Below are 23,249 nucleotides of genomic sequence, written 5' to 3'. Positions count from 1 at the left end.
CAAAAAGTAGAGAGAAAAGAGAATCTTTGACTTTTTGGTATAGGTTATAGACTTTTTGACTTTTAGGCTAAGATGATGACATGCCAAACAAGGCCTTATTGATTTGTATATCCATATCTATAGAAGTTATTATATATAATCATATGATTTTTTAATTTTTATTATTGTTTACCTCCTATATGAGGCCACAGATCTTGTGTCCCAAATTGTCTCTGTCTTAATGCATTTCTTAGCATAATGTGAGAACGTCAAAACATAAAATTTTCATGGTATAATTATATATGACTTAAGATATATTGAGATAAAGTAACAGAAAATTTCATATCTTTAGGAATCCACACATAAGAAATATATTATTAGATGAATTTTATAATTTTTTTTTCACTTTTCTATGTTGATTAACACAGTAAATGATATGCACATGTTTGTTGTGTAAATTTACGTTAAAAAAATTGAAGAAAAAAAAAAGAAAACACTTGTTGACAAATTTTAAATAGTTGTACGTTTAAATTTTTTTGATACATTTATTATTGTTACTTCATTTTCGTAACAAATTTTGTATAAATTTTTTGATAATTTATTATTGTTTTCTTCTAAATTGAATAAATATATGTGAAAAATTTAGAAATCCCCTAGATGTTGATTTGTGATTATGTATCAATTTTAAGCAGAATATAACAATCCCAATCAAACAATCAAGACAAAGAGACACAGCGATTTAACGTGGAAAAAACCACAATTGGACACCTCCAACTGTGATCAAAAAACCACGGGCAACAGCCACAAGAACAATCCACTAAGAAGAATTAAAGGAATTACACAGGTATACTCTCAATTACCTAGCGAATCCACAACGCCTAATTGAACCAACCTCTATGTGCCTCTTCCAACCCCATCTTCACCACGGAATTGTCTTTCTGATGAGCCACTCCGGATTCCACCAAAGCTTCAGGCTCGAATTCTTCAGAATCCACAACTGAAGAATAACTCTCTCTTTTGTGTATAACAAACAAACCTTTGATGTACTCTCTTTAGATCATGAGTTGAATACTCAATAAAAACATCAAAGAAAACTCTCAAAGTATCCCCAGATATAAACCCTAGAAACCAAAAAGAAGATCTGGAGCAGTTATACTAAAAATCTGACCCAATACGCGAATTTATAGAATCTGTCCCGCGATCTCCGCTCGAGCTCAACACAGCCCGCTCGAGCGGACTGACCAAAAACTGCGTGCGAATAAACTGAGATGCGCTCGAGCGTAGGAGAATCCGCTCGAGCGTAAAATCACACCTTCCAGTATTTTTACAGGCGACTGCAGAGATGCTGAGAGCTTCCAATCCCCGCTCGAGCGTCCATTTCCTCGCTCGAGCGGGAAGGCCAAAAATGGAAAAACTGGAAAAAAATAACATGATCAGACAGGCAACTTTGAATGCATTTTTGCATTTTGCTTCGGGGGCGCTGCCCCTCAACCCCGCCGTGGCGCTGCCCCGGACCCGCCAAGGGGCGCTGCCCCCTGGACCCTCGCGAGCTGACCGGGCAGCTCGATCCCCGTCATAATCAGCGAAGTGGCAATCTTGAAAGCTTTATCATCACAAACTTCTTTGAAATACTTGATTCGGGTTGGATTCGCATCTAACAACTCATAGTCTCACTGAAATAAAAATGCGAATAAAATTACAACTCAAAGGAGTTTTGTCAAACGGGATTGCTAAGAAATAAAACCTAACAATATGAAATAAGCAAAATGATCCACAATAAAATTTATACACAATTTTATAAAAATTGATACGCTTACAGAATTTATATATAGAATTTTATGACAACAATTGTTTGACAATGACATTGTTAAAATAGAAGTCATCTTAATGAACTTTTTAGTTTTAAAGACAATAACATTCTCGAAAATACAATTTATTTATAAAATGATAGGTCCCCAAGACTATCCCACCGTTCTAATTAAAAATTAGAAATGCTAATAATAATTCACCCCCTTAATTTTGTTACCTTAATTTCACCTTCAATAATGTGAAATTAGAGAAACTAAAGATGAGAGAGAGAGAGAGAAAGAGAGAGAGAAAAGTGTGAGACTGTTTTATATAGGAATAAACCACGTCGTTGAGGGTAAATTAGAGGGGCAAAATTAAGAATGTAGTAGTACTGTATATGTTTATAAAGGAGAAATTTACAATATGCACATTTTCAAATGGTGCACATTGTAAAAAAGTTAAGATTTTTATGATAAACGCTATGATTGTTTGTGATGTGTGTTATGACATTTTATAATAAAGTTATGCTATTTTGTTGTAAAGTTATGAATAGCAAATTTATGATGTGTATCCTAAAATTAGGAATGAAAATATTATAACATTTTATGATTTTTGTTATGACACTTTGAGATTTTGTTATGATATTTTTCAGTGAAAAAAAGCTATATTTTTGTAGTGAAAAATGATATTTTGGGTTTAAGTTATGAAATTTTATTAAAAAATTATGAAAAGATATCAGATGCACCTTTTTAAAGGTACATATTGTAACATCTCCCGTTGATAAAACACTGTTGCTGAAAGAAATCCAAAACAATGCATCATTTCAAAGTCACCAATTAACAACACCTAACAACACCACCTCCCAAGTGCGTGGAGGTTGTGTTTTGATATTACCATTAATTCTTTGCTATTAAAGTTTGGCAACCACCATGTAAACGCAAGCCCCCAACTAACCTAACTCCCCTCCCACACTACCGGACGAGTCCTCATATACCACATCATCAATTTTTCATACACTTTTTTTTTTAGCGATCAGAATGTTTTATTAATCTCTTTCTTAATTCGATTAAAGATAGATCATCCACATTGGAACTAATTATTTATTTATTTATTTTCTTTTCACACACTGCTACTATATATTATTAACAACAGTATTTTGGAAATTTTCTCCTCTTGTGCAAATTTTTTTGAATAATAAAACCTATATATATATATGTATATTGTACAAATGTTATTTTTTGTTTTCAGATAATCTGTTTTTACTTGAGGGATGTTATGTATGTATTGGATTCCAGACAAATTTTACTGATATTTTCACCTCTTATATACGAATTTACGCAATAAATATGATGTGTATATGTAAGATTCATCAATAATTTTTGTTTCATTGTATTTTTTTCTTCTGTGAATTTAGGTATAGACTACAAGTTTTGAAGAAGAAGAAAAAAATCAAGGCTGTGTTTGGTGTGAGTTTCTAATTAATTTTTCACTCTTATATTTGAATGTTATGCTTGGTTTAAGTTTTTAAATCATAATTCAAAATCAATTTTAAAACACATTTTAAAAACATGTTTAGTAAACTAGACAATTTTTGAATTTTTGGTCTACCCGATCATCCGCCCGTCCGGCCGGTTGACTGTAACAGTAACTTCTTTTTTTTTTTTTTTTTTGTTTTTTTTTTTTTTGCAATTGCCAATCGCCATTTGTTATTTGGAAAAAAAAATATATTTATTTTTGATAATTTTTAAATATAGAAATTATTTTTTTAGACCAAAATGACAAATTATTTTTTTGAATTGAATTTTAAAAAGAGTTTGGTTATGAGTTTTAAATATAGATTTTTTAATGGAGTTTTGAATTGTGTATTTGATAGAAAACTTTGCGGAACATAAACTAAAAATCATTAAAGATTCAATTCTATACATGAAAACTATATGAATTTCTACTATACAAAATAAGTAAATACATACCTTGATCCATGATAGTATGAAATCCTCTTGCAAAACGAGAAACCTTGAATGGAAGACCTTGATCTTTAAGTTCTTTACTTGTCTAAGATCTTCAAACCACTTCTCTCTCTTTAGGCGATGTGAGCCTTCTTGTGATGACAACTTGAGTTTTTGATGGAGAGTGTGGTTTGGGACCTTACAATATTTATACTAGTATTCTTTCCAACAAAGAATCCATTCATTCAATGAATTTCATTAAATAGATTAATGTATCTTATGCATTCATGATATATAATGCATCTTCTATATTAATGAATTCATTAGATAGATTAATGTATCTTATATATTCATAATAGATAAATAATGCATCTTTAAGATTCATTCATAATGAATCTATCACATTTAATGCATTATCATTAGTCTTCTATACATTATGTATATATAGGTGCATTCATCCATAATTAGTCACCATCCTAATTGATGTACATGTATCTTATTTAATGAGATGAATCTAGTATAATCATGCATAAGCCACATTAAGCCATATTTAGGAAAAATTCTTACAGTATTTGGTTATGAGTTATAAGTTTTTCAATAGGCCTCGTTTGGGAACCTTCAATTTTAGCAAAAAAGTCAAAAAGTTACTAAATTAGCCAAAAAGCCAACAACTCATACCAAAAAGTCAAAGATTCTATTTTCTCTCTACTTTTTTCACATCTTTTCGTAAAAATTCAAAAAATCATCTCAAACATACTAGTTTTTTTTAGTTAATATTTTAGCCAAATAGCCAAAAAGTTACTAAATTAGCCTGTTCCTAAACGACTGAAATTTTTTTCAAAACTCATAACCAAACAACTTTTCTAATTTCATGTCACATTAAAAATTCAAAACTCAATTCAAAACTCTTTTTAAAACTCATAATCAAACAAATTTTTTCTTTTCAAATCATAATTCTGAAACTCATAAACTCAAAATACAACTCTATTATTAAATCATGATTCTAAAACTCTACCAAACGTTACCCACATTTTCCTTTCGTACTTCAAAGCAAAAAAAAAAAAAAAAAAGAACACGTGGGACAGACTCAAGGCCGGCCTTGAGATTTATAGGGCCTTAGGCGGGCTTTGAAAGTGGGGCTCTCATACATATAATTTTTATAAAAAAAATTATGGATAAAATAAAAAGTTACCAATAATTGTTTTATTATTTAATTTTTACAAAAAGTTTCCTTATACATATAATCATTAAAATTTATTTTCATATATTAAGATATAAAAAAATATTACAAAGACTCAAGAAAGATAAAATAGGGTCTAATTGTTTTACAGTTTAGCATTGATATTTGATAATGAAATGATTATATTATTGTAATATGATATCTGATAACACAATTATAATCCACACAAATCACAATCCACTAATTATTTGATAACAAAACACAAATTATTGGAAAAAAATTGGGAGAAAAAATTAAGGTAAAATAATTCAATTAAATTATGATAAAGAGAGAGGGTAAAAAAATCAGGGCAAACAAAATTAAGGAAAAGAAATTAGGATAAAATTATTCAATTAAAATATGATAAAGAAAGATGGTAAAAAAATTAAGATAAAATTATTTGTTCTATTAAATGCTTGACATTAGATTCTATTTAGACTCATTATATCATATTTATTTGTCTAGATTAATTATATTAAATTTTAATTGTGCCTCACAATGATTATATATATTTTTAATTTGACCCAATAGATTTTTTTAAGGGGCCTTTTAGAGTGGGTCTCAAACAATAAAAAAAGATTAGGCTTTAAACTTTTAATCTAATATAAAACAAATAAATTTGAGACCTTACTTCGGGCCAAAATTTGGGGGCCCTAGGCGCAGGTCTTAGTGGCCTTAGCCAGGGCTGGCTCTAGATAGACTAGTTATTGGGAGTAGGTAGGTAAGAGTGTAAAAATGTCCCGGGGTGGGCCCGACTTGTTTGGGCCCGAGCTGAGACATTGGGCCATCTTTTTGAAGTCCGCCTTGGCCCGTGGACCTGGTCCATTGACCCGCTTAAGGCCCACTCAAGGCCCGGCCCAGCTCGAGGCCCAACGCCTTTTTTAGTGAAAAATAATAAAATTTTGGTTAAAAAAATAAAAAAAAAACAAAAAAAATTGTTTAGGCCCGCCCAAGCCTTAACCCAAGCCTAGGCCAACTGGCCCGACCAATCGACCCGCTCAAGGCCCGAATACCCCTGGGGCCTGGGCCTAATTTTTTAGTCGGTGGGCTAGCCCGGCTTAGCCCGATTTTGGCAAGAGCCCAAAAGGTTCGACAGAGGCCGAGTTGGACGAAATTTACACCCCTACAGACAAGCTACTAATCAAATGCACAAGGTGTCGCATAAGAATATGCATTGGCATTTTTCTTCTTTTTCTTTGGACAAACCCCGCCCGGGGGGGGGGGGTGTTGAGATGCAAAATATATCTTCTTTTCTCATTTGAGTAGTAATATATAAATAAAAAATTATCTAAAATAATGTGATAGTCTTTAAATTCTTTTATTTTAAAATCAAAAAATTTAATTAGAATAATTTTTATTTTCTAAAATATCATCATTATATCATTCTTATATAAAATTTTATATGAAATTTTTATTTGTAAATTATTTTTCTTAACGTTTGTAATTGTATTAATTTCTCTTATCCTTACGGGCATTGGTCACATTTCGTGTAATTTATTAAGTCTTTTTATAATATATATATATATATATATATATTGGATAAATTATAAATGCACATTCTAAATTCTTTTTAAGATACTATTTGTCTATTATCATTTTGAAAATTACATCCCGCTCTTAAAATTTCTAATTTCATAACAAATGACATATTTTATTAATAAATTATCAAATCAATTAATAGTTTTAATGATGTCCGCAATTTATTTCAAATAATAATGTAGGTAATTTTATCATTATATAGGAGAGCAATTACGAATTTTATTTTTTCAATAAATTTTACCAAATAAAAAATTCTAACAAAGAAATATTTGTAATTTTTTAAACTACAAGAGATAATTTGTATTTTAAATAAATTTCAAAGGATCTATTTATAATTTATCCATTATAATTTGTAATTGCTGCCCTTCCAATAGAGAAGGCTCAACACCCTCTAAAAAAACAGTATAGTGAAGGCTTAAAAGGGTTGTGTCAAAAACAATTAGGTTTCATAATTCGTATTCAAATATATATATATATATATATTATGAAAAAGAGCTCTCCATAAACGTCGCAATTACATATTTTTTGCATTTACATGTTTCTTATATTGCATATTATTCATGAATTCAGACTTATGAGATCACCCACCTCTATCACTACTCATCCATCTTTTCCAAATCTCACTTTCAAAACCTTGAAAATCTTTTGGCGGCAATAATCCGACAATAACGGTGACAATCATTTGATTACCTATACTTCTCCGACAATGACAATGAGTGAAAGTTTTTTCCGGTAATCACAACTCCATGAGATGAGAGGAGTATAATAATAAAAATTCAGAGGAGATTCATAGTTTTGATAGTGTTCTTAGTTCAGAGGAGATTGGCCTTGTAAGAGTAAGTTTTTGAAAAAAAAGACAAAAATAATAAAAAAATATTAGTCATTTTTTCAGGACTGAACTCCCGAACATATGACCGAAATTCGGGAACACATGCTCAAACATTGTTCATTTGTTTGGGAACAGGTGATTGAATATTTCTTATTTGTTCGGGAACAGATAACCGAAACTCGTGGAGATTGCAGAATTCACAAAAAGAGAATTTTGATTCAACAACAAAAAAATCCTACATTTATTTGCTCAAGTCATGAACAAATATGTAGAGATGAAGTAATTACCTTCATGGATTTGTTAGGATTTTGGGAGAGAGAGGCTTTTTGGGGTGTGGGGGTGTGCATTCAGTTGAATGCGTGAAATGTTTTCACAAGAATAATTTTGATATTATTTGAGAGGTAAAATGAAATTTTAAGAGTTTTAAAATTTATTAATAGAAGTCCAAAAAAATTAGAAGTTTAAAATAATTAATGAAGTACTAATAGCAACACTCTTATGAAAAAGAGCTCTCCATCCGCAAACGTCACAATTACATATTTTTCGATTTTACATGTTTCTGATGTTGCATATTATTTATTTTGTAAGCATATGAAACTCTTTAGAAGAGGGGCAAATATCCCGTATAGATGGAAAAGAAGAAAGTAATTGTAAATCAATGGATTATCAGTGAGAAATGTGTCTTCCGATCACAGTTCTTACTTATATTAAAATACACTTCTCACTTCCATTTTATTGATTTGCATTTATTTTTCTCATTTATCATTTATTTATTTATTTCTTGAAGTTGTATTTGAATCATATATTTAAATAAAAATAATCTCTCCGCAAATTTCAAGGAAACATATAGACAAGACAAGCGCATATAAACATGCAAAGTTTAATCAATTTACTCCAGTTACTTTATAATCAATTCACTCCAGTTGCTTTATATAAATAAAAAAAAAAAAATCATCAAAATAAATATAACAATATCATAGAATACGCGTATCAAAGATCAATGTTGAGAACCATAAACAATATTTACTCTTCATACTCCTGCTCGTATTGCTGGAGCAGTTGCTTGCACCCGGACATGCGCTGATCCCTCACAAAACCCATTGCATTGGCGAAACGGTTGTTTGAAGCAATCCCATTGTTTCGGGTAAGTATCACACGAGCACGGTCACGCCCTGGATCTGCCGTTGCAGTCTCTCTGTGGGCTGCTAACTAGCATGGCATCACAGAGCTGGTCGCCATGGTCCTCTTTGATCATGATCATGTACTTTCCTGTTGAGTCTGTTGTTCCATCAATGCTGTATAAGAGTTTGTGTGTGTCCCTGTCATTGCATCGATTTTAACCTTGGTACCTATTTAACAGATGTAACAGGAATCATAAATAACTATCCATGGCTTCTGAGAATACATTGACAGTAATGACTAATTCTTACGACAAATAGGCTTTCCTTTCTTCTCATAAAAACCTATGGGTTCACAAAATGTTTCAATCATATTATTGCTTTTCTAATCAGAACATCTGAAAATCATATATATGCAACCACCCTGGTCCTTACCCTGCATAATCTCTACCTTCATTGTTTTATTATCAATTTCTCTCTCAATAAAGAATTTGGTGATAAAGTTAAAAGGACTCAATGACACAATTTAAATTATTTTGTAGTCAAATCTAAATACGTTAGTTCAGTAGATAATTTTATACCAATTCTTGCAAGGAGAATGATATACAAGTTTACTTCTTAGACCCATTTTATAGACCGAGTGATGTGTTAAGAAGGTGATTAGTTGATAATTAGAGAATATTTAATTATCAACAAATTATCTTCTTCACACATCACTGAGTCTAGAAAGTAAGTCTAACTTTTGTGCCTGAATAGCAACGCTCTTCTTGTAATTATTTGGGTTGGTTACCTCACTCATCACACTAGAATAATGCCTAACCGAAACAGAGAAACACAATAAGCATAGGCCTACACAATCAGGTCACGTGCTTTTTTAATTATCAGTTTTAACTAATAATAAGTTAAACCAAAGAATAGGAATATATCAGCGAATAAATTGTAGTTACTGTATTAGACAAATTGTTTGAACGAACGGGATGATAACGGATTATGACAGAATATATTATTAGTCCTAAATAAATAGACAAAAATAAAAAAAAATCGTTACTTATATAGGCCTAAAAGTAAAGCTGATTTGAGTTCATATGTTTAAATCATAATTAAAAATAAAAAAAATAATAAAAAAAAGTGAAGCCTCATATACTTGTTTGTTTGTTTTTGTTTTTGTTTTTATCTCCTATATTTGTACTGGGATCAAATAGAAAAATATTTGTACCTGTGCTAGAATGTTCTAAATAAAAAAGTATATTAGAAAAACTACATCGTAAAATATTACTCTAATTAATTATTACTTTTGCATTTTGAAAATTAAGAAAAATCAAAATTAAATAAAAAATTTATTACTATTTAAAAATTTAAACAAACAGTAGTTAGTAATTGGGATGCCCCTTTAAACATACACATATATGCATGAATTTGTACTAGGATCAATGATGAATGTATACAGATTTGGTAGTGATATATATACGAATTGATATATTAATGAATGTATTAATATATATTATGGACTATTTTGAAAAGATGATTAAAAGCCATCTTCCAATTTTTACCTATTTTGAGTTATATCATCTCTCACAACTTTCACACGTTTTTTTAGAAAAAATAAAATCAAAAAATCAACTTTTAACCATATTCCCAAAACAATTCATATTATTGCTGGCCTCACCCATTTTATAATAATTGATATACTAATTGATGCATATAGTATTATTAATGTAGATTAGGAGTGGACATTTGTTAGGCCGGACCGGGTTTGGGTTGGTCTGATACTACATAATAAGATATTTTATGTTTGTCAAAGTCTAGCCCGGTCCTAACATCGGGCCTCTATATTTGCCCAAATTCAGTCCAAAAAATAATTATAAATCCCAAGTCCACCCATCATGCTATATGTCAATTTTTTTTTCAAAACATTCCATAATTAAATTTAATTATACATTATATTTTTTAAATAAATATATTAATAATATTAAAAATTAAAGAATTTTGCATATAAATTAAAAAATTTCTTAAATAAATTCAATCAAATATCACCATAAATGTGAAATTTAATAAATTAACAAAAATAAAGTTTAAATCTTAACAAATATATATATATATATATATTAATACATTATAATTAATTAATTAATTAATTTAATAATGACTTAGCCAGAATAGATTAAAAATATATCTCTCGAGTCTATTCCATTAATATATTGGGGTTGAAAATGTCCGTCCAACCCGACCTGATGAGCTAAAATAATCTTTGTATGCCTTAAAAAAAAAAAAAAGACCGATGCCCACCCCATTGCAGATACATTATAATCCCAAGAGTACGGAAATTAATGGAAAACGAGCGGAAGAGAAATGAAAATGCATTGAGGAAAGGAGTGATAAGAGGAAGTTCAGTATACCGGGAATGGGGGTTGTGGCGTTGGTCTCATACCCGGCACGGCATGTGTCGCAGTACACTCTACCCTCCACGATTAACGGATTCGCCACCGGCCGAATAGCGCTAACGACAGCCGGCAGTAGACAGAGTGCCACCATCAACATCATTCTCGCCATTGTTGCTTCCTTCTCTTCCTTCAACATCATATATCTATATATATATACAGAGAGAGAGAGAGAGAGAGAGAGAGAGAGAGAGAGAGGAGCCGAAAGAGTAAAGTGAGTAAAAAAAGTGTGAACTGTGTGTGGACCGTGGAGGAAAGAAAATGGAGGGGAAAAGAGATGTTGGCGAGGGAGGGTTGAATTTGGTGCGCTTAGCACGCGTCCAGCTTAGCTTTCTGGAAGTTGCATCATTCCAATCAGGAGTCACTGCGTCAATCAAGAGTCAACAAAAGGAGTGCGGTTTAATGTGGTTTGTTTTTAGAAGCAGAATGAAAGAGATTGATAATCCTCTCGCCAAAGCCTTTCGCAATCCGAACGGACTATCAATCTGGAAAATCATAAATGAAACAAACATGATATATGGTTACTGTTCATCATTGTTTTTGCTATAGCGACAAACAAACGGACCTTAAGGCAATTGTAGATAATGTAAAGAAATATACTTAAAGATCTCAAAAATTTTATTAAAACTTTTACTAAATATTTCATATGGATATAAGACCACGAGTCTTATATGAATCTCATATTTATGTGAGATATTTATTAAAATTTTTGAGATTTTTAATATTTTTTTAAACTTAAATAAATATGACAACTGTAGAGGAGCTAATATGTGTACAACTGGCAAGGCAATGTCGGAGGTATGAGTGGGCGCGGGGCGGTTGCAGCCATGAAACCTCCAATCCACCATTCGTTCACCAGATTGGAGCAAATCAATCCTCATCCGTCCATCAATCCGGCGGATATGGATTGAGGGGATTGACAGATGGATGCAATCGGTTTGGCAGTTTAAAATTTTATAAATTTTCAACATAATTCAACTTATGCACTTCTTCAAAAAAAAAAAAGAAGAAAGTATTACCGTCAATGACTTAAAAAAGTATTACAATCATTGCATGCCTCATTCAAAGAAAGAAAAACTTTAGAATATTACAATTACTGCATGCCTTATCCACATATTATAATCACAACATACCTTATCCACATAAAGTATTACATGAAGTATTACAATCTGCAGTTATTAAAATATAAAAACAATTTAAACCACTAAAATCATGAACAGAGCAGTAATAGAGATTATATGCCTCTGTATTGTTACAACTATATCTATTTCTTGAAAACAAAAACTAATCAGCATATATTATCTTTTTTATTTATTATTTTTAGAGTTTGGATTTAAAAATCAAAAAATATAGATAAATGATACATTTATTTTTTTCAATTAAAAAAATATATTCAAGTTGAAAACTTTTTTTCAATAGAATATATTCAATAGAATATTTAAACTTTTTTTTTCAATTGAAAACATAAACAGAATATCTAAACAAATTGAAAACACAAAGTCTTATAAATTACTAGGGGTGCTTGCGGTTTGGCGGTTCGGTAGCGGCTAAAGGGACCTCAAATCCACCATCCGTCCAAAACTATGTGGATTGGAAAAAATCAATCTGCAATCGTCCGCTCGTCGTCACGCATCCGTCCAAAATGTGGCGGATCGATTTGGTTCGGTCAGTTTAGGCAGATTGGTATATATGCTGCTCACCCCTAGTTGGAGGAGGTTTCATTGGGATTTGAAAAGGTTGAGTAAAGTGACAACTGTAAGGATCAGATGTGCTCCATTCTACTGCTCTCATTTAGCGCGTATTTTCTGAACATCGTGTATTTGGTTAATTTTTTGTTTTAAAAATGTTATTCAAAATTAAAATTTTAATTTAATTTTTAAGTTCAATAATGTAGTAATTAATTAAACTATTAAAGATAATACTCTTTTATACATATTTTAATTATCAATCAATCATATTATTTAAATGTTTTGAGTCTAAAAAGTAAGTTTATATATTATTTTATTGGGCAAATTACAAATAAAATTCCAAAGTTTAGCGTGTTTTGCAAATTAAACCCCAAGTTTTTAATTTTGACCATTAAAACCCTGAAATTTATTCCGTGTCACAATGTAAGCCCTCCGTCTATCTTTGTTTCATGAAGTAACAGAGAAAGCCATTTTTGGCTCCTAAACCAACCCAAAACGACGTCGTTCCTTATTAGATCCATATAAAAGGCCCTAAATCCTTCATTTTACCGATTAGGGCTACAATTTGCCCTAATTTCTTCGATTTCGTCGATTTAGGGCAATATGAACGACGAATCCATTGCTGAATGAAGCTCCATTTCCAGCTATTGCGAAATATGGGTGAAAGAAACAGTTGGGGTGGAAACAATTGGGGTGAATCGACTTGTTGTAGTTATGGAATGAGAGCAAAAATCTAAACTTCATGGACCCATGCAAACATAGCTAGGAGGTTTCTTGGTTGTCCAAATTATGGAGTAAGTTTCCCACTCCCGTGAATAATATGTTTGTGTATATTATTGTTCCGTAAAACCTAGCTTTGATTAGTATTTTGTAATTTATTTACGTTTTTTTTTTTTTGGATTTTTCAAAAAAACGGGGCTTGTGGCTTCTTCTCTTGATATGATCCACCCACTTGTTCTCGTGGTAGACAAGTGTTGCTGAAATTGGTGGACAAGGTTGCAAGCTTAGAGGAAATTGTAACTGAGATTGCAAGATTGGAGGAAGATGTTCAAACTTATCATCGTAGAAAAAAATGGATTGTAGGTGGATTGATTGTTGCAGTGATTGTAATTGGAATGTTAACAGTGAGCAGTTAGGGAATGTAGGTTAGTTAGCATTTCTGGTTTAGGAAATGTAATGCAACTATGCATTTGCTAATTTGAAATTAATGTATAATTTTGAATGAAATGATAAATACTTGTTTTGTTTTTAATATGTGTTTAGATTGTGGTAATGTTTGTTTGGTTATATACATTTTGTAATGAATTTGATGCATTTGTTTTGCCAATGCTCTGAATGTGTTTGACAAAATGTCCAAGTGAAGGGAAAACAAATTACAAGCATGTAAAATATAGATTACAAGCCATTGTTCAACATGTTTCAAACCAATATACAGCACAATCCAAGCATGTATAATAAACATTCAATTGGTCAACCTGTTCCACCTGTTCAACTTGTTTCAAGCATGTAAAAAACCAAGTATGTAAAAACAGATTAGAGGCCACTGTTCAACCTGCTCCAAACCAATATACTACACATTCCAAGCATGTATAATAACCATCCAATTGGGTACATCATTGATGTCAAGCATGTATGATAACCATCCATATATTGCTCCAAACCACTGTACATCTTTCACCATTACAAAAATAAGCAGTTCACTATCCATAATCTGTCTTCAGGTCACATGACCATTACAAAAAAAAGCAATTCATAATTACAACATTCAGTTCACTATGTCTCTATTAACACTAGCTTGACTACCTAAGACTTGTTCAACTTCATCCCTTCTCATGGTTGCTACTGGTGTTCATGTCCTTTTTGTTGATGCCTTCTGTGGTGGCTGCTGCTGTTGTCCACCAGTTGATACTTTCCCAGCTATTGCATTTGATCTGAATCCTATGAAAGTTTGTCGACTCCTCATCTGTTAACAAAAAATTGTTAAACCACAGTTTGAGCATACATGGAAATCAATTTCAAGTAGAGTATACCAATACATTGCTTACATTCTTTGATGAACTTGCAACTCCATCCTTTTTACCCTTGACAGGCCCCTTGTATGTTATTTGATTATGACCATGTACACCACACTTGGAGCATTTCAGGTTGGTGCACTTCCTCTGCAACTTGAATTGGTTCTGAGGCTCATCTGGGTCTCTAATTCTTTGTTTTTTAGGCCTACTAGTTGGCTTTTTGAACTTAGGAGGAAGTAAAGGGTCACAACCTGTCTTAGGCCACTGACCTTGGCCATTTAGTGGATTTATGAGTGCCTCATAAGTTCTCAAGTATGTTTCTTTTTGAAAGCCACATGCACATAATCCTTAACTCTCTCTTTTTGAAAGAAAATAGCAACCACAACATGAGGACAAGGGATTCCAGTTAGATCCCACTTGAAACAATTGCATGTCCTATTCTTTAAGTTGACAACATAACCACTTACACCATATCTAACTTCAAATAGAGCACCCCTTGACCAAGTAGGTATCTATACTCCAGATTTTACCTTTGACCTCTCAATCTTAGTTTGTATATTTGCACATATTGGCCCTTGGTACTTGATCATTTTATCCCTACATTCATGTAGCCTCATCATCAAAGCCCTCCTGATCCACTCTAACATGGTGAGAATGGATCTATCTTTAGCTGGTAAGACCCAATTGTTAAAAGACTTTGAAATATTGTTTAACAATCTATTACACTTTGTTTTGGGATTGAATGCATGCCTACACTACTGAGCTGGATTAAATCTCATCATCCAATCATATGCTCTACTGTCTACACTATTCAACTTAGTCATATGCTTCTTCCAATCAACCCTTGTATACGCCTTTGCAGCTTTCCATACACAACTTTTTAGCTCATTCCCTCTAAACTCCTTTTTAAAATTTGCATAAAGATGTCTGAAACAAAACCTATAATTGTTTTCAGGGCACAATTCTTCAAGAGTTGGAACCAGTCCCTGCAAAACATAAATGTCAAAACCATGACTAATGAAAAACATTAAGGAACATAACAGAGTAATGAAAAAACCATTAAACATAAATATACCTTTTGTTGATCAGTGGTGAAAGTCCATCCATGCTCTGCACTTGTGCCAATACATTCAAACAAATTCTCTAAAAACCAAGTCCAACTTTCTTTATTCTCACTTTTAGCCACTACATAAGCAATTGGATAAATCATGTTGTTTCCATCCCATCCCACAGCACCAAACAATTGTCCTTGGCAAGGTCCTTTCAAATGACAAGCATCCAAGCCAATCAATGACCTCACACCAGCTAAAAACCCTCTTCTGATTCCATCAAGGCACACAAACATTCTTTGGAACCTAGGCTTAATTTCAAGTTGAGGCCTTCATATATTGATGTCAACTCTTGAACTTGGATTAGTCTTTATCAACTCAGTAACATAATCCCACAGTTTTGTATATTGTTCAGCATTTGTTCCCTCAAGTTGCACCAATGCTTGTTTCCTAGCTCTGTAACATTTCATTTTGGATACTTTTACAACACAGTCATCTTTCACAGTGTCCTTAAACTCATTTATTTTCCAGGTAGGGGTGGTCCTAAATTTGTTCACATACTTAGATGCCAAAAATGCATCAGTTACTTGTCCGTTCTTGTAACTTCTGTTGCAAGTGTGTGTAGGTTTGTATGTCTTAATCTGTATTGTGTTCTCTCCACTCATCTTAGAGCCACAAAGCCTCCACTCACACCCATCACTACAGTTGATTTGAATCTTTCATGTCTCACTTTTTGTGAATTTGACATCATAACCCCCTTTCACTACATATTTCCTCACAGCTTCTTTAAATTCAATAGCATTATTAGACAACGTTCTAATTTTAAATTCAAACTTAGCCATATCAACCTCAAGCCTAAATTCGGGGTAGTTTGGCTTCCCATTACCCTCCTCATCCTCATTAGATCGTTCAGGGGTTAGTAATTCTTCCTTAGATGAATCCCATCATTCATAACACATTCCTCAAATGCATTGCCTCCTTCTCCATTTGGTTCCTTCTCTACATTACCATCAAACATGATATCATCCTTAGTAGGGTCATCCTTATCCTCATTACTAGCTAAGAAATCACTATTTGATGAGTCATCATTTTTCTCATTTTCACTGTTTGCTTCATCTTCATAGTCATGATACTGAGGATGTTGAGCATTTTCATCCTCATTTACAAGGACATCAGTAAGGAACAAAACAGGATAAGGAATGTCTACATTGTGTGGCACATGATGCTTAACAAATAATTCTAAGGTGCTTGCAGAGCCCAGATATTGAAACATGTCTAAAACATCTTGGTCAGTACCTAATCTGCTTAACCCTCTAACTAGATCTTCTGTGGAAATCCTATAAAAAAAAAAAACTGTTTTTAATCACATATCCCAACTTCTTGACCATGAATATTAGCTCAGGCACAGAAAAGGCATCAACATCAACAGTATCAAACACATGTACTTTACCCCCAAACTAACTCCTAGGCCCACCATCACTATCTATAAAGTACCTACTATGATGTAAAACCAATTTCATATTTATATCATCCATTGCTTCATTCACAAATAAATAAATATATCACAAACAAACAAAAATGTTGCAAAAATCAGTGGATTGAACATGTGGCATGCAACCAACAATGGAGATAAAAATTTGATAATTCAGTGGTCCATCACTTAGTCAATGTAGTGATTCAACCACTCAGTCAATGCAATGGTCTATTAATGGAGATAAAAAATTTGATAAAGCATCCAAGACAATAAAGTAACCAACACACACACACACATATCCATGCAATAAAGTAAGATACAAACACAGAGTTTGCCATTACTTTATTCACAGAATCAGAAAAAGAAAAAACAAAACTTCATATACAAATTACAAGAAGAAAGAAACAAAAGAAATCGTATAAATTACTTACCAACACTCCAAATAATAGTAAGCAGCAGTACTTCAAACCCTGGTCTAGATTTTCTTCCAAATTGCAACAACCCCCTTTCCCCTAAATCGACGAAATCAAAAAAATTAGGGCAAATTGTAGCTCTAATTAGTGAAATTAAGGATTTGGGGCCTTTTATATGAGTCTAATAAGGAGCGATGTCGTTTTGGGTTGGTGTAGGCGCCAAAAATAGCTTTTTTTTGTTATTTCATGAAACAGATATGGGCGAGGGGGCTTACATTGTGACACAGAATAAACTCCAAGGTTTTAATTGTCAAAATTAAAAACTTGAGATTTAATTTGCAAAACACGCTAAATATTGGGGTTTTATTTGTAATTTGCCCTTTTATAAATAGAATATTCTGGATCAATTTACACCATATTAATGATAATTTTTTTTACACCATATTAAGTTTCACCTTGCGAAGTGTCTATGACCCTAAGGTTATGTTTGTCTGACAGATTAGGTTGGATGAGATTGTTAGTGAGAGGATGGTTAGTAAATAGATGATTAATGTGGGGATTGTTAGTGAGGGAATTAAATAAAAGCGTGTTTGTTTTGATGATAGTGTAACAGATGGTTAGTGACGAGATTGCTAAATTATTTTTATATAAAATAAATAAATAAAATATTTCTATATTAAAAAAAACTAAAACAAATATTAAAATAAACATGTGCACTTGATAAAAAATAAATAAATTTTAAAAAATAATTTTTTTTTTTATATAAAATAGACTCAATCAACTTAGTGTTTTTCTAATCCTACTTAAAATCTAACCAAACTAATCCCTCTCTTGAGGGGGATTACTAAGCCCCTCACATTATTAATCCCCCTCTCAAATCATCACCAAACAATATGTAGGTGAGACCTACACTCAAACTAATCTAATCCGACCCCTACCTTGCAAAACAAACATGATCTAAAAATTTTTATATACTAACAAGGGCAGTTAAACATAAAACCTTATAAAACCTTGAAGAGAACGAATCCTCAAATCCCAGCCATATTCACCTGGCAAAACCTTGAGGTTAGTATTGGTTAAGTTGATGGTAAAAAAATGTCCAAGTGCTTTCTAAAGTATTATTTAGTGCAGTACTGTTACACCTATCAAATTTTGTTTAGTTTGAATTGAATAAATATCTTGTATGTAAGATATTTATTTTGACTAGGTAAAAATAAATATCTTACATGTAAGATATTCATTTGGGTAATTTGGACAGAGTAAAATTTGGTGGATCAAACATTATTCTATTTGGAGTTTGTTTGGCATTCTCTAAATAAGTGCACATATTTGGATCACATCACATTTTTACTTTTTTGAATATCTTTTCGTAAAAAGTCAAAAATCACACTTATTTAAATCATTCTAAACAATCCCTTAATATTGCAATTTAAAATATATTTTAATAGTAATAAAAATGTTTAAAAAAATTAATTAACAAAAATGTATTATGTTTCTTTTATTATCTTAATGATACCTGTTAGCAGATCATTTAAAAAAAAAAAAAAATGGCCACTACATCTTGAATACCATCATCGTTTCATCATTTCACTTTTTATATTTTTACACTAGGTTTTGCTATAAAAATAAAAATAAAAAAATCCAAAAAGGATAACAATAGAAAAATTCTATTCATATATAAAATTTATACAAAAAATTTAATAAGAATAATATAGTAATACTATTGTTATAAATAAATACATCTTCAATAATATTTTATCATAAAATAAAATGTTTATAATAAGTCAAATTATTATGTATAAATTTTTATTTATAACATTATTCTAATAAATATATAACTTTTTTTCACATTTCGCACATTAAAGTCTAAAATTCCAGGCAAATATAAACTGTTTTAGCGCCGCTGATTGATTTGTAAAATGAAAGACCTACTGAATGGATCATTCTGGGTTCAGAGGCGTCAGTCATAGCCACTCATTCCGGTCCAATAGCAACAATTTGCGCCTTTGTGAAAAGAGTGTTACTATTCAACTCTAAAAATTTATTATAAATTCATTCTTATTAATATTTATAAATTATTAAAATATTAATCGTTATCACATTTTATTTTACATATATTATACATAAATTTCACATTACATAAGTTAATTTTCACCATATAATTACTCACCCAAAAAATTTTAGATGGATAAGTCTGAGTTAGTAGACTTTTTCAAAAATTAGACTCATTTTTCAAACCTAATAACATATCAAATGATGTGCCAATCAATTAGGATATCTAAATCAATACTCTCTCATATCTCCAATCATCAACCGATCATATACCTTACACATCATTAGGTCTAGAAAATATGTCTAAAATGTGGACTTGTATATCATTTTTCTTGTGGAAATGGTGAAAAACAATTTAGAATTTAGTTTGTTTCTAGGAGTGTAAAAATGACCCGCGGCCCGTAGACGACCCGGGGCGAGCCCGGACGGTTTAGGCCGGGTCCAAGCCCAGCCCAAGACCCTGGGCCAAGGCTTGGGGCATCATTTTGAAGACTGTCTGGCCCGTTCCGCGGGCCCGACCCATCGGCCCACTCAAGGCCTAGCCCACCTAAGGCCCAGTGTTTTTTTTAGTAGAAAATAATAAACTTTTGGTAGAAAAAAAAAAAAAATTGTTTAGGCCTGCCCAAGCCCAAGCCCAAGCCCAAGCCCAGGCCTGGCCCACCAGTCTGCCCAAAGCTCGAAATACCCTTGGGCTTGGGCTTGGGCCTAGGCCTAATTTTTTGCCTCGTGGCCCAGCCCGGCCGGAATTATGGCGGGAGCCCGTGAGGCCTAATATGTTCTACACTGTTCTACAAGTTGTCAAGTTTGGACTCTTCTCACTACAAGATTTACCTCATTATCCAGATCACATATTCATCAACTCAAGAACAAACTCAATGCTGTTTCCAAGAAATCCTTATCAATGGAGGATTATCTACTCTAGATCAAAACAATATCAGATCAATTAGCTCTTGTTTCTTCTCCGGTTGAGGAAGAGGATTTGATTCTCATTGTTTTAAATGGTATAACTCTTTGAAGACAGTAATACGAGCAAGACCTGAACTAATCACTATGTCAGATTTGGCCTCTTTTTTGTGTTCAGAGGCTTTGCATGTTGAATCTAAATCACAACTGTCTTCGTCTCTTTTAGACCTCATTGTTGCATATTCTGCAACCAAAGATCAAGGATCTAAATCTCATTTTGGTTTTCGAGGACATAAATCCACTGGTTACAGAGGAGGATCTTCTAATAGAGGTGGACGATATTTTCAAAGAGGAGGTCCTTTCAATCGTAGAAATGGAGGAGGCAGATCTGTCTCTTCATCTCAGTACCAGCTTTCACAACAAAATTCCTCTTCTAATTCTTTGATATGTCAAATCTGTGGCAAGCCTAAGCACACAGCCATCAATTGCTGGTATAGGATGGATTTTTCTTATACAGCAGCTCCTTCTTGTAATTCTTCTCCTAAAATTGCTTTTGTTGCTAGTGCACCTTCATCTTCATCAACTGCCAATTGGTATGTTGATTCTGCAGCTACAACTCATGTTACTCCAGATCTTGAGAATCTACATCACTATCAACCATATTATGGTTCTGACCAAGTCACTATGGGCAATGGTAACTCCATTCCCATACAACATACAAGTCAAGGTATTATTCCAACTCCTTCTCATCCTTTCAAGCTTAATAATATTCTTCATGTACCTTCTCTATCCTCCAATCTTCTTTCTATTCATCAGCTCACATCTGATAATGATTGTACTATTACTTTTGATGACAAGTCTTTTGTGATTCAGGACAAGACTACTCAGATCCCTCTTTACAAAGGGGTCCATAGTCATGGCCTTTATCAATTTCCACTCACCATTCCTTCTCCCAAATCTTCTCTCCAACACAAGCCAGTTTCATCTCCAGCTGATTGTATTGCCACTAATTCTGCTTCAACAACTGTTTGGCACACAATGCTAGGTCATCCTTCTTTCCAAAAGCTTCATGTGTTGCTTCAGAACTATCAGTTACCTATTTCCTCTCATTGTAATAAAATCTTATGCACACATTGTGCTGTAGTCCCTTTTACTTTATCAAATTCCTCTATTAATAAGCCTCTCTCTCATTCATAGTAATGTATGGGGTCCATTCTTCTATTCTAATTCTAGTTTTAAATACTATGTTCTGTCTATGGATGAGTTTTGTAACGCCCTAAAAAATAACCCATTATATATCATTGACATGCATTATTTAAAGAAGACATTTTATTAATTCATTCATCAGAGTACTACTAAATAATCGAATAAAATGCCCTACAGGCTTACATCTTTCCAAGCCAACACTTGGATACAAAAATACGAGTTCTAACTCAATACAAGAAAAGCCCTAGGCTTGTGTTTTTACATGTACTAACAAATAAAAGCAAACAACAGAAAAATAGTCTTCGGAATCCAAGTCCTTCCAAGCTAAGTCCTTGGAGGTAGCTTATCCTCTGAACCTGAAAATGATGTTCCCATAAAGGGTGAGCCACAGCCCAGTAGAAATATACTAAACCACATATAAGCAATGAATAAAGCAATAGCATTCAACAGATGGTTAACCAAGATAATCAATTACTTCATCTTACAGTCTCATGACACTATTGTCTAAGATACGTTTTACTTTCCAATTTTATCAACATGGCTCAGAACCTGGCCAAACTTACAACAGTGAATCACATATATCATATTCACATCCTTCCAATATCAACAAACAAATGAGACTCATGCTCAAATCAAACACTTCATACTTCTAGATTGATACACATTTTAGTGCTGTATCAATTAAACACTTCTATACAAATAAGCACACATAAAAGTGATGCTAATGGAGTCCATCCCCTATCTCCTCCCAAACAAAATCCGGTTTAGAGGTCCATCCCCTATCTTCCCCTAAACCGTGGAGTACATCCCCTATCTCCTCCCACACACAAAACAATGTATGCAAATGCAATGCTCAACCAATACACATATTTTCTGTATCAATGCCCTAGTCAAAATTAATGACTTAACCAATGTGATTAGTTCCAGTTATTCCTAATCCACATGCAATGTCTACAACAATCACGACTATCCTCCACCGATAGCCCAAAACAGTTATTTCTAAACTGAAAATAACTATGTCCACAATTCAATAGACAAATGATTCAAATTATCCAATTATGCCATTTAATCAATGAATTCCCCAGTTCCATGAATTTAACCATCTTTTCCCAATTCCATGAATTACTTATACAAATCAATTCAATAATTCAATTAGGGTTTTTCCCAAAATTTACCAAAGTAGTCCCAACATATTAAAATACCAAAACTTAGAACATAACCTATAAAATGGAGTAGGAAATCCCTACCTCAGAGAAAACAACCCAAATGGTGAAGACAGAGATGAGTGCCCAAAGACCAAAATGCTCCAAATTGCCAAATGCTCAGATTAAATGAAAGCTCTTGACTCCCTCTATCTTTTTAATAAAGCAACTAGGGTTGAAACACTCTCTAAACAGATCAAACCTAAGAGAGAAGGTGAGTAGGGAGAGAGAGAGGTCGAACCTGGGGTTTTGAATCAAAAGAATATGAAAAAGACTGATCAAATCCCGCTGCTGTGTATTTAAACTGGACAGGCTCGCTCGAGCGAAGACTTGGTCGCTCGAGCGACCAGACACAGAGAATCTACGCTCGAGCCAAGGAAGCCTTGCTCGAGCC

General features: G+C 32.7%; 1 protein-coding gene across 1 annotated transcript; it reads right to left on the bottom strand.

Moving 5' to 3' along the window:
• Nucleotides 1-8,179: 8,179 nt before the first annotated feature.
• Nucleotides 8,180-11,119, bottom strand: LOC114279410 (protein DOWNSTREAM OF FLC). Its single transcript, XM_082921561.1, is given in 4 exon segments — nucleotides 8,180-8,486; nucleotides 8,488-8,632; nucleotides 8,635-8,649; nucleotides 10,815-11,119. Coding segments are annotated over 4 exon segments (507 nt in total). The 5' UTR covers nucleotides 10,999-11,119; the 3' UTR covers nucleotides 8,180-8,323.
• Between the last annotated feature and the right edge of the window lie 12,130 nt (nucleotides 11,120-23,249).

Source organism: Camellia sinensis, chromosome 3, assembly GCF_055761805.1.
Source record: "Camellia sinensis isolate YWXY chromosome 3, ASM5576180v1, whole genome shotgun sequence".
Taxonomy (NCBI): domain Eukaryota; kingdom Viridiplantae; phylum Streptophyta; class Magnoliopsida; order Ericales; family Theaceae; genus Camellia; species Camellia sinensis.
This window is presented reverse-complemented; position numbering and strand designations above follow the sequence as displayed.